The 12,634-nt window shown below is 35.8% G+C and overlaps 1 protein-coding gene across 1 annotated transcript; it reads right to left on the bottom strand.

Annotated features, from left to right (window-relative positions):
- Positions 1-10,080: 10,080 nt before the first annotated feature.
- LOC139859692 (serine/threonine-protein phosphatase 7 long form homolog) lies at positions 10,081-12,246 on the bottom strand. The gene is made up of 7 exons (XM_071848473.1): positions 11,913-12,246; positions 11,350-11,599; positions 11,068-11,253; positions 10,907-10,994; positions 10,695-10,826; positions 10,377-10,631; positions 10,081-10,290 (listed from the first exon to the last, which is right to left on the bottom strand). The coding sequence occupies exons 1-7, from the start codon at positions 12,244-12,246 to the stop codon at positions 10,081-10,083; spliced, it is 1,455 nt and encodes a 484-aa protein (XP_071704574.1).
- Between the last annotated feature and the right edge of the window lie 388 nt (positions 12,247-12,634).

The raw sequence follows: 12,634 nt of genomic DNA, 5'->3' as shown, positions 1-12,634 counted from the left end.
CGCGGAAAGTTAAACCCGCGGTACATTGGCCCTTTTGAAATTTTGGAGCGTGTTGGACCCGTTGCTTATCGTCTTGACCTTCCAACACAATTGAGCTCAGTTCATCCTACCTTCCACGTATCAAACTTGAAGAAGTGTCTTGCTCCACCTGAACTGATCATACCATTGGAGGAACTTACTATTGACGACAAACTTCACTTTGTGGAAGAGCCTGTTGAAATTATGGAACGTGAAGTCAAGGAGTTGAAACACAATAGGATTCCGATTGTCCGAGTTCGATGGAATGCCAAATGAGGACCTGAGTTTACTTGGGAACGAGAGGATCAAATGAGACAGAAGTATCCTCACCTTTTTCCACCTCCTCCATCACCTTCAGATTCAGCTTAAAATTTCGGGACGAAATTTTCTTTAACAGGTGGGTAATGTAACGACCCTGGATTTTCCAACTTTTATTTATTAATAATAATTATTATTAATACGTGTGATTAAACGAATGTATGTTATTACATTTACTTGTTGCCATGATTGCCCGAACTTGACTTTAATTGCCCGAAACGCCCTTGCGACACCCGGAACTTGCACGAATAATATTTTCAAGTATTATTTACATTCATAATTAATTTTATTAATTATTTTGATTAACTATAGTTATTAGTTAATTACTTGGGCTTTAGATGGATTAATTTGTGAATTACTTGAACTTGGGCTTGTAAAATGTTATGGACTCTTGATTGTGGACTTATAAGCCCACCCTACACTTAAATGGACCTAATTAGCCCAACACTTATGTAAGTATCACTTTAGGAGTTACCTAGATGAAAAATGTGGTAAGAAACTTATTTACCACTTACTTGCACACTTACCCCACAAAGTTACCCTTTAACCATTCACCCTTAGTCAAAGAAGCATGCACATTGAGTGAGCAACTCCCTCCCCCATTGGTGGGAGGTTCACGGCCAAGAGAGCATGGGGAGGGGGGGTTTTTGGTTTCCAAGTTTGACTACATAATCTCTTGCATGCCTCATTCAAACTCACACTTCAATCTTGCATTCCATTTTTATCTTCTTTCTCTCTAAACATTGTAAGTTACAAGGCTCTTCTTCTCTTCCTCTTTCTCTCTAAAAACCGAACCAAACCCCCCTAAATCATCATCATCTTTTGTTCTTCATTGTTACTTAATTCATTGTTGTTGTTAGTTGTTGTTTACTCACTTGTTACCTTAGTTATTTCTTACTAGTATCAAAGAATCAAACTCTTTAGTTTGATTCTTCATTTATCTTGTTATTCAAGAACATGTAAGGATCTAAACTCTCTAGTTTATGGTTCTACAACTAGTGTTTCAAAGATTTCAAGTTCATAAGTTCTAAAGATCTTGCATGCATTCATGTTAGTAAACTTAAAGTTTACTTTCTAAAGATCAAGACCTAGGCTTGAATCTTTAAAGGTATGGAACTCATGAACTTGGTACTTGTTTATTTAGTTTATCACTTTCATTCTTGCACTCTAATTACACTTTACTAGTTGATAATCAAAGTTTTGTAACTTATGGTTTCACTAAAGTAAGGATTCAAGTGTTAGTACTTATGATTTAACTTAATGACTTTACATAAACTTGCATGTGGGTTATGATGGTCAAGATTTGGTTAAAATGATGTAAACACATCCATGAGTTGTACACTTGAAGCCATATGCATCAAGGATGAGAACCATGATGAACATCAAGCACCAAAACCACCGGAACTCCCTTAAACTTACTGTTCTGTCCAAACTTTCTGATCAGCTGAACCCGTAACAGACCAGTAGGTCTGGGCTGATCTAACCTTGATTTTTGGATAGAACTTTTCGATTAGATAACGTTTCATATAAGACTCGCCTTCATACGAATCACGGTTTAGGACTCGTCTTAATACGAGTTACGGTTTAGGAACTATGGCCCTCCGTTCGTCACTATGTCCATTTAACGTTGTGCAGAAATTTCAGACCTACTCGCACTTATACCGTTGTCACGGTCAAACGAAGACGAGTTAACTTCTGTAATTTTAACCACACTTAAACGACTCATATACGGAGTCATGGACACTGGTCTCACCTTATTTCAGTAGGTATAGAGACCGTGGTGACTGACCGAAGTCAGCCTTTGTTTTAAAACTTCTTTTATGAACAAAACACACATGTACCTTTCGTTTGATGATGATTGATGATGACCCTTATGACCTTATTTACATACTTATAAACCTTTTAAGACAAGCTACTGACTTAGTACTATTTGACTTAGGTTGAGGACTTTTGGACCGATACTTGCACACTTTCCCGACTCTACATTACTACTATTTTACCGCTACTTATCATTGTGAGTTATAGCTTTCCCTTTTTACTTTAACTTATTTTGGGAACTGAGAATACATGCGCATTTTATGTTTTACATAATAGGCACGAGTACTTAAACTTTATATATGTGTGGGTTATATAACGGCAGAAACATTCCCTTTAGCTCGGTAACGTTTAATCATTGGTTTTTGAATCGTGAACGCGAATCTTAGATATGGATCCATAGGGTTTGACATCCCCACTCGGGCTAGTCGCGCTAGTATTTAACGAGTGTTTAATACTTCGAGGTTATACGCACTTGCCAAGTGCACTTTCAGGGGGTACATAAACGTTAAGTTAGTTACCGGGTGCCCGCGGTTAAGCATATACTTTTACATACTTTTGAAACGCTCGTTGTAGCACCGAAATCTCGTGGCCTACTTACATTACTGTTATACTTAAACTATAGCTCACCAACCTTTGTGTTGACCTTTTTAAGCGTGTATTTCTCAGGTGCTTGAAGTCGCTTCCGCTATCATACTAGTCGTGCTGTAGAACCCGCTGCTTAGAGTTGTTATCGCATGACTACTTATCTTGCATTCAAACTTATTTACTTTTGAAACTATGTTATGTAACGACCTTTGTGGTCACGTACACTTATTTAATGCTTCTACTTAGTGAAGCTTACTTTTGGATTGTAAAACATTCGACGTATGTTATGACGTCACCTTTATTAATGAATGCAAACTCTGTTTTGAAAACGCATATAGTACTTAACCTTGTAATGATCCTGTTGATGATGGTCCGTACATGATGATTTAGTACGGGGCGTCACACTTATGGTCGGTGTACACTGTACACTTGGTTCCATATAGATAGTGTCGCCATATTTTGAGTGCAAAAACTATTGCTCCAAGTTCCAATCGTGCGTCGTATAGTTCCTTTTGTGAACTTTTAGTTGTCGTGAGGCGTATGCGATAACTTTTATGTGTTGCATTAATACACATCCTAAACCTTGGTGCGAAGCGTCACAATAGATCACGAAATCATCATTTCCTTCTGGTAATGACAAAATGGGTGCAGACGTTAACTTCTTCTTTAACAGTTGAAATGCGGATTCCTGTTCGGTGGACCAATCATACTTCTTTCCCTTTTGAGTCAATGCAGTTAAGGGTTTGGCGATTTTAGAGAAATCTTGAATGAATGTTCAGTAGTAACCAGCAAGACCTTGTTGGTTAATAGGGTTTGAATGCCGGATAAACCTTTGAATCGTGTAGTCACTTTCGCGATAAAGTATTTCGACCCTATACATGATTGCCTTAGGGTTACATGAAATCTTTATTCGGGATAAGACAAAGGCACAACTCCAATATAAGCAATTAAAATTGGAAGTCAAGAACGTAGATAATTTGTATATTGTGAATGATCAAATTTCATCATCTTGAAAAGTGAGATAAATACTCTTATTTATAGAATATGAAAGGTCACCATGAAAAGTTGCATCTTTTGGTGTAAAACTTTCCATGAAATGTCACACCTCTTGGTGTAAAGGCACCATGGTTACACCATTTCATGAAGTTACACCATTCATTAAAAGTGTCATCAATTCATGAAGAGTTATGTTTTTTGGCCAAAAAAAACACCAACTAACAAACACAACCTTTCAATTAAATGACTCTACTTAGCTTAAACAAGCGTGTACTCCATATTCTCCTAACTTGTTATAAAGCTTAAATAGAAATCCATTTGTCTCAAGTAAATCATCTTATCACACAAAATAGCTGATGACACTAAAATCACCAACGATCCCCCCCATTTTAGTGTAATCCTTAGATTTACTTAATAACTTGAACAAACACGCAAACCAATGCATAAATGGAAATGTTCGTGAAGAATTGAATTTCCACTTAGTATATTATTTACGAGAATTCGAAAATCAGGGTGTTCGTGAAGAATTGAACCCTTCAATTCATTTGAAAACTATAAAATAATATACACATTAGTTTCTTACATTTCTCTAATGTTTGTCTTGACGCTTTTATAAGCCATGCGTCCATATCCTTTCATGAGTATATAGGAAGCCAAGTCCAAACTTCTTTGAAGCGGCAAAACTTCATACTCACATAGGTAACTCTTTTCCGTCTTGCACCCGCATATGCAATTTTTCAAAAGAGGCATTAAGAAGTTAAACTTCAACCTAACTCCACTTACGGGTCTAAACACATACTTTAGGATCAGTATATTTATGTGTTTCAATCTTCAGAAAGTAAGCTTACCTCATTGAATTCAGCTCCTAGCGTTGTACTAGAAGGGAATTGGGCGTCTCACTTTGGAAGATTTAATGGACTTCAATCCCACATCATTAGCCAAATTTTGCGCGCTTCCCACTAATGCTTTTTTCAAGTGATTTTGTTAAATTTCGTTGTGACCCAACAAAATCCACATACATCACACCATTTGTGATCAATCCACGAATTAAAATACAATTTGTCTAAGGCAATAGTGTCTAGACTTTTCCTTGTACATTTAACTATATGCCTTAGCTAACAGATATCCCATAATTAAAGATCTAAATGGACATTACTATCTCTTTCGACTTCAATCAATTTTTCCTTTGTAATCCTTATATCCAAGGACTTACTAAATTCTTATATGATCAATGTGTATGTCCACTTTTCACGAACTCGCCAATATAAACCTATAATTTGTACACCCTTGATAATGAGTCCCCATTATCCTTAGCACACAATTATTACTATTACATTGGATAGTTAGATTATAATTATAAACACACCTTAGTCAATCCATTTCTAGAACCAAGAAATAAAATCCACTCCTAGAACCTTGAAGTAATGACAATTAGTTTATAATGTCAATAATCTTAACATCCATCTTTTGATCCAAGACACCTCATCTATACCAAGTTTAAAATACAACAACTTGTAGATGTATCATCTTAGTAATCAATAATAAACTCAACACATATTAATATGCATTAAGGATTCACATTGTAAATTATTCCTTTAATTCAACAATCCATGCACGAGTATTATTGACTTACCGTCAAACTTCATGCAAGCAAGTAACGGCCGGTTTAATTTAATGCCAGTGGCAAGACATGGTCATGGGTAACTGCCCTCCCAATTTTTATGACCGTTACCATCCAACGTATATTGGTAATTTAAGTTTCATGATTCATAATTCTTACATAAAAGAAAACATGTATTTCCAGAACTTTGATATACAACATATCAAACACATGTTTAACTTTTCCTCTACCGAATATCATATGAATCATCTATTAGACAAACATCATCCGTTGTAATCATTATTTGCCAGTAGTCGTTACTTTACACTTATTATACCAATAATAGGAATTTTTTTTTTAAATGGTAATTTTTTCAAAATGACTTTTAAAAATGGAAAGTGAAACTAAATCGTTACAAAAATGGTAAAACCGTACTTCCAAAGTTCGGTTTTGGTCAAAACCGAAGTTTGAAAGTTCGGTTTTGGTTTTTTATTCGTTTCCACAGTGACCTGGCAGACAAGTGTACTAGGTTAGCCACCCGTGCCCTAAACCGAAGTTTGAAACTTCGGTTTTGCAGGCCTTTCAGCAAAACCGAAGTTTCAAACTTCGGTTTTGAGTCCTGCTTTAATTTGTTCACTTTTAAGCCGAATCATGCTTTTGCAGGTCGAAAACTATGGTTTTATACATCTATTTATACCAGTTGAATGTTCATTATCAATTACAACATCACATACTACACAACCACATTTCAAACACCTCAAACTGAGTTTTAATTTTCACTCAAATCAGCAATTGAAAACTAAAAAAAACACAAAATCACATTCTCAAAAAATGGCCAATGATGAGAACGATGGATGGGAATACCTACTTGATATTGATGATTCCGATCTCACTCAATCTGTATAAGTCTCAAAACCCACTCAAACCATATTGGTGCCCACCGAGTTGCCACCATTCCCTCGACCTTTAGAGTTCCCCCAATTTAACCGTCAAAAACAAAAGTAACCTATTTCACCACAACGACCTGTTCTTCGCGGTTCCGGGTCTAAAAAAAAGAACAAATTATCCTATCGAATCCCTGGACCCCGCTGGTGTTTTCCAAGATGCGTATGAACTTCGAAATAACGAGAATAACGTTGTGGATGACATGTGTACGCAAGATTTTGTAAGGGAAATAATCAATAGACCTGAAGCGGATGATTCGTTTACACTAGATCCGTGGCTACGCGCGATGGAGTTTGCATATCCGTACGGATGTAAACAACAAAATTGTATACTCATTATTGAAACCATAAGCCAACAATTTATGTGTATTGTTGTAACTGCAGGTAGATCTGATATAGCGAGCATTTTAAGACAACGTAGATTTTTACCAGCTGATCAAGTTGTTGGTGTTGTTAAGACTTGTGAGAAAAATTGTGTCGGTGATCTGTCTTTAACGCTCAAAGTGAGTTTACATCACTAACTTATGTATATTTTCATATTTGTATTGCGTTGACTAAAACAGGTTAATGTAACTATATTCATTTATGCTTAATAGGACACTACGGGTACTATTCGAGGATCAGTATCTAGCAAGATCGTCGATGGTGTACATGGGAAGTATGAAGGTGTAAAAGGCATACGTGTGGGAGCTGTTCTGGTGTTACAAAATTTCTCTATCTTTTGCCCCAGTGTGAAGGTTAAAATCCTTAACATTACACGCACGACGTTAATTAAGATGTTCTTCAAAGACGGTGGATCTACGTAGAGCATTGTGTTGTTGTTTTTATTTAAAATAAACTATTGTTATTGTTGTTTTAAATAATGTATTGTTATATGTTGTTATTGTTATTTAAATTAAACTAGTTGTTAGTTTTGTTTAAAAAGATACTAAATGTATATCACAAACGCAACGAATTTATTTAAACAAGTTCAAAAGATAAACATTACAACCAAATCATCATAAAATACAACTAATCAGTGCCCATGACGTCCCCCACGTATATATCGTAGGTGATGACCAGTTTCGCACCTTGTTGGGACAGATTGCCTTGTACTCCTCCGCGGTAGTTGTTCCCGATTTTCATCATCGCCTGCGGTTAAATCCTCGACAGGCTCATCCTCAAATGGGTAATCAGAAACACTCATGTCAAGAGGGCTTCGAGAGGACGAGGCACCTACATATGGTCGGATAGGGGTTCGAGAGGAAGATCCATGATATATATCTTGAGGGGTCCGAGAGGATGATCCAAGATGCGTGTTCAACGGGGTATTGTATATGTTTGGAGGGCTGTTGAAGATGTTCTGATGGGTATTGTAGACGTTTTGATGGGTACTGTATGTGTTTCGAGGGGTACTGTATATGTCTCGAGGGTAAGGATAGGTTTGGCGAGGATCATGATGTGACGATCGCTCCAAATCCATATGGACGAACACGTCATTCATTGATTTCATTGTGAGGTATTTGACCTCTATATGATACATTTTGTAAACATTGCATTCTTTTGAAAAGGCACACCATAAATGAATATTTAAATCAAAGGTTTTCGACATCTGATGATTTCTACATATAGACAATCACCATAAATAATAGTTTACAACAGTATTTCCGTTGACAATGCAGTCAAAATAAGATACATGGTGATGATTTGGTGAATGCAACGTCTCCTTGAAAAATATGTCATGTAAGACTCCATGCACATAGCTTGTTTAACATCTAAGCAAACAGCGGAAGACTTCTAGGAAACCTGAGAATAAACATGCTAACAAGTGTCAACACAAATGTTGGTGAGTTCATAGTTTTAATGTTGCGCATAATCTGTATATAAAGATGGATCACAAGATTTCAGTTGTTCAATCCAGAAACGTTTATCAAAATATTCTACGAAATTGAGCACCTTGGTAACTAAACTTAACGTATATATAATTTGTACCCTTTGTATAATCATCTTAATAATACACGCAAACCAACGTGTACGCTTCTCAAATAGCATACGTCCGTTAAAAGGCTAGTGCTCTAGCTCGGACGGGGATATCAAGCCCTATGGATCCATATACTACTAGTCGCGCCCACCAGTTCTTATAACTGGCAGTTACTAGTTACCAAAGCTTAGGGATTTTCGGTTCAAACTCAGTGTAGAATTTAGTATGTACTTGTATCCATTGTGTTTAAAATAAAGTGCATGTATTCTCAGCCCAAAAATATATATTGCAAAAGCAATTAAAAAGGGAGCAAATGAAACTCACGCATATAAATATTGTAAATCAGTTAATAAAGCATTTGCATGTATTCTCAGCCCAAAAATGTAGAGAGTAAAAGGGATCATATGAAACTCACCTTAGCAGCATATAAAGTCGTTCACCAAAATGTGATCAAAACTCGGATTACCAAATAACCGTAGATCTCAACCTAGAGAACATATGTTGGTCAATAAATGTCTATCAAGCTAGGTCAGGTCATAGTGTATAACAATCCTAATGCTCGAGATCGACATACAAAAGTTATCCAAAGTCGTTTCAAAAAGTCAATTTTGACAATAATTCAACAAAACAAGACGTGCCTTATATATATTTATTCATTTACTTGGCTGGTAATATTCAAAAATCTAATTTATCATTCTTACAAACAAGTTTTAAAAGCAATTTCAATCAATGTCAATCATAATTCAGTTGATCATATCTTTTAATTCGTTCACCGAAATTACGCGATTTCTAAATGAAAAGTTATTGATTTTTCGCCAGCTTTCCAAAAACATGCATATCATATACCTTTTATCAGTAATATATGTATTTACTTCGTGATTCATCATAACTGTTTAACGACAAAATTTAGCGTACAATCATGTATAAATATATACACTCGAGCACTAGTATGTATACACTATTAATTTATAAAATATAAAATATAAAATATAAATGCTTACGTATTAATATTGAGATTCAATATTGTAGAAAAGTACGTAGACGCAACAGAGATGATAAACACTAGATTTGATTCATAAATATACCCTCGAACATTACCCATAACCTCTTTGGCAATAACTCATAATTTCCTTAGCTCTATCCCGCTCAAAAACCCATTTTGAAGGTGACACGCTCATAACCTCGTTGTAGTATTTTATGTATATATAATACTAATAATAATATTATAATAAGATTAATAATAATAATATTAATCTTAATAATAATAATAATAATAATAATAATAATAATAATAATAATAATAATAATAATAATAATAAGGAGGAGGAATAAATTAGAAAAGAAACTCGAGACCAGATCGAGCTTTTATAGTATGTGGCCTGCTGCAGTACCTCATGCGATCGCATGAGTTTTCAGTGGTTTTGCCATGCGATCGCATGGCCGCCTTATCCTGTTTTTGTTTGCTAGTTCGTAGACATCAAATAGTGTTTTACTGTAGCAAATAGTGTTTTAATGTAGCAAATAGTGTTTTACTGTAGCAAATCACGGTTTCACTGTAGCAAAATACGGTTTCACTGTAGCAAAATACGGGTTCACCGTAGCAAATAATGTTTTACTGTAGCAAATAGTGTTTTACGGTAGGAAAGTCGTTTTTACTTGTACATATATATATATATACATACATATAATTGTTCGTGAATCGTCGAGAGCAGTCAAATGTAATTTAATACATGAAACAGTTCTAAAATTTTGAGATTTAGTTTTACAGACTTTGCTTATCGCGTCAGAAATGTTGATCATACAAAGATTAAGTTTAAATTTGATCAGAAATTTCCGGGTCATCACACATGATAATGCGACTGAGCACCGTCATCATAAGCCGGGAACTCGAAGTTTTGTGACGGATAGTATTCAAATGGAGCATCTGGCTGTTGGTGATGCGCGTATGAAAGTAGGTTATGTGGCATGTCATAAAATGCTTGCGGGTTAGGTTGACTGTTAGGTTGCATTTGTGCAAATGCCATATCTTGCATCCTCCAAAGCCCTTCCTCCTGTATATAGTTAAAAGTAAACCAATATTATCAATCGTGAGGTTATTGTTTATAAATAATTAAAATATCACACAATTGTATCTTACATAGACATTGGTAGTCCCAGCCCGATTAGGATATGTGTTGGTACCCTCGTCGGTTCTTGGATCTGTAATGTGCACAACAGTGCGAGCCTTGTACCAGTCATAGTAACCCCTACTGACACCCCCACCATCTCTACCAACAAATATACGGTTGGCTCGGTCATTCCATTCTGCGATGTACGTGGCCTGGGGGGCATTAGCCCTCATATCAACACTTCTTTTCATTCTAAGGTTTGTTTTGTGCAACTGATGATGCGTCTGAGCGGGAAGCAAGTATTCAACGCCTGGAATTGGCTAACCCCATCCAAACTGCCTACATACCCGATCGGGTAGATGTGTCTCAATAGTAGCCCAGAATATAATAGGCCTACTGTATGACCATAAGGGTCTGTCAGCTGTGCACTGCTCGGGTAGTCGGGCGAATAACTCATCATCATAGGGTTGCCATATAAACTGCATCAACATATTATAATACTTAATAATTATTTTGACTTTAACATAGCTTCTATAGTTTCACACCAAATAAATGTTACCTGTCTAGGCGTTAACGCCGAAAGTAGGGAGCGATATGTTGACAATACATGTGCTGGCGTATTTTTGTTAGTCCGTTTACCATGCCACCTACATATGAATAACACATACAAATGAATATAGTTACAATAACTAAAGGTTTAAAGTTACAATGATCTCTTACCTAGAACCATAGGGTGCTGGAATAAGTGGAATCTGGTTCGGTGGCAAGTCCTTTGGAATCTTTCGTACATCAGTTCTGAGAATTGGCGCGAGGGATGGAATTCGTTCATACACCCACTGTTGTACTAAAAGTAGCGAACCATTAATGGCCTTGGCTTCATAGTTTGTGGCCGCTTTACACAAATTTCTATAAAGATGTGTGAGAACCGCACTACCCCAACTAATACGATTAGCTGGACTCAAGTCCACGATGGTGTGCAAGAAACTCAAAGGGACATCTTACGCATTAGCATCAGAAAATAGAATGCCACCCATCATAGCTAAAATATATACTCTAGCCCGCTGTTGGTGAGACTCGATAGTGTCTCCAACTTCTTCATTCAACTCCGTAATTAAAACGGAAATTAATATCCTCCCTCTGCATATACCCCTATTACCAATAGCCTGACGGGAGATCCCTAAGTACGTTTCAACAAACGGTATCCAATCGCTATCATTTGTTTCATACCAAATACCGGAGAATACATCCCCGTCTATAGGTAAACCAAATAAAACCTGAACATCTTGCAACGTTACAGTTGCTTCTCCTACAAATATTAATATATATATATATATATATATATATATATATATATATATATATATATATATATATATATATATATTCGTAAATACTATTTTAAACAATTATCTAATAGAAACTTGACTAAACTAATAAATATAAATATAGCGAAGATATAATAATATATATTAAAATAAATGATTAATATATATATATATATATATATATATATATATATATATATATATATATATATATATATATATAAGGTAATGATTTTGTACCAATCGATAAATGAAACGTATGCGCCTCCAGGCGCCATCTTTCAATCATAGCAGTAACAAGTGACCAATCCAGTCTTTGTTTACCCAATTTAGCTAGTAAACCCAAACCCACATTATCGAGATACACCTGCACATGCTCATTAATTGTTTCGTTTGGTAGCTGTTTAATATACTGCCAAAAGCTCAGATCAGCTCTTCGTGGTTTGATCAACGTGTCCTCGTCCAGCTTCTTTGTAAATACTACGTACGATATATGATTCCTTTCGGCTTGTAAAAATAATAAAGAACTATCAACCGGCTCTGATCTAGCACGTACTTGGTTCGTTTGAGCCATTTTTTTTGATAAAAATTCAAGGATTTTCGAAGTTTTTTTTTTTCTCAATGGAACTGAATTGTGTGTGAGAACCGAAGTTACAGACTTCGGATTTATACAGAACCAAAACCGAAGTTTGAAACTTCGGTTTTGCCACGTGTCATTATTTTATTCGCAAGTAAAAAATTTCCCGGATTTGTATTTATTGGATAAAATCACAGTTAATGCGGTAGCTGGAAGTTAAAGCAAAACCGAAGTTTGGAACTTCGGTTTTGCCACGTCGCCAATCCAGTCACCAATTCAACGGACAAAATCAATAAAAAACCAAAACCGAACTTCCAAACTTCGGCTTTGACCAAAACCGAACTTTGGAAGTTCGGTTTTACCATTTTTGCAACGATTTAGTTTC

This window comes from Rutidosis leptorrhynchoides, chromosome 7 (assembly GCF_046630445.1).
Source record: "Rutidosis leptorrhynchoides isolate AG116_Rl617_1_P2 chromosome 7, CSIRO_AGI_Rlap_v1, whole genome shotgun sequence".
NCBI classification, from domain to species: Eukaryota; Viridiplantae; Streptophyta; class Magnoliopsida; order Asterales; family Asteraceae; genus Rutidosis; species Rutidosis leptorrhynchoides.
Note: the sequence above shows the minus strand (reverse complement) of the source record. Positions and strands in the feature narration are given on the sequence as shown.

Bases quoted from the DNA above. Each gene is read 5' to 3' on its own strand.
- LOC139859692 (XM_071848473.1), bottom strand. From the start codon at position 12,246: ATGGCTCAAACGAACCAAGTACGTGCTAGATCAGAGCCGGTTGATAGT. The intron at 10,995-11,067 runs GTAAGAGATCAT...ATTCATATGTAG, and splicing joins CCAGCACCCTATGGTTCTAG to GTGGCATGGTAAACGGACTA. The intron at 10,632-10,694 runs GTATGTAGGCAG...CTTCCCGCTCAG, and splicing joins AGACACATCTACCCGATCGG to ACGCATCATCAGTTGCACAA.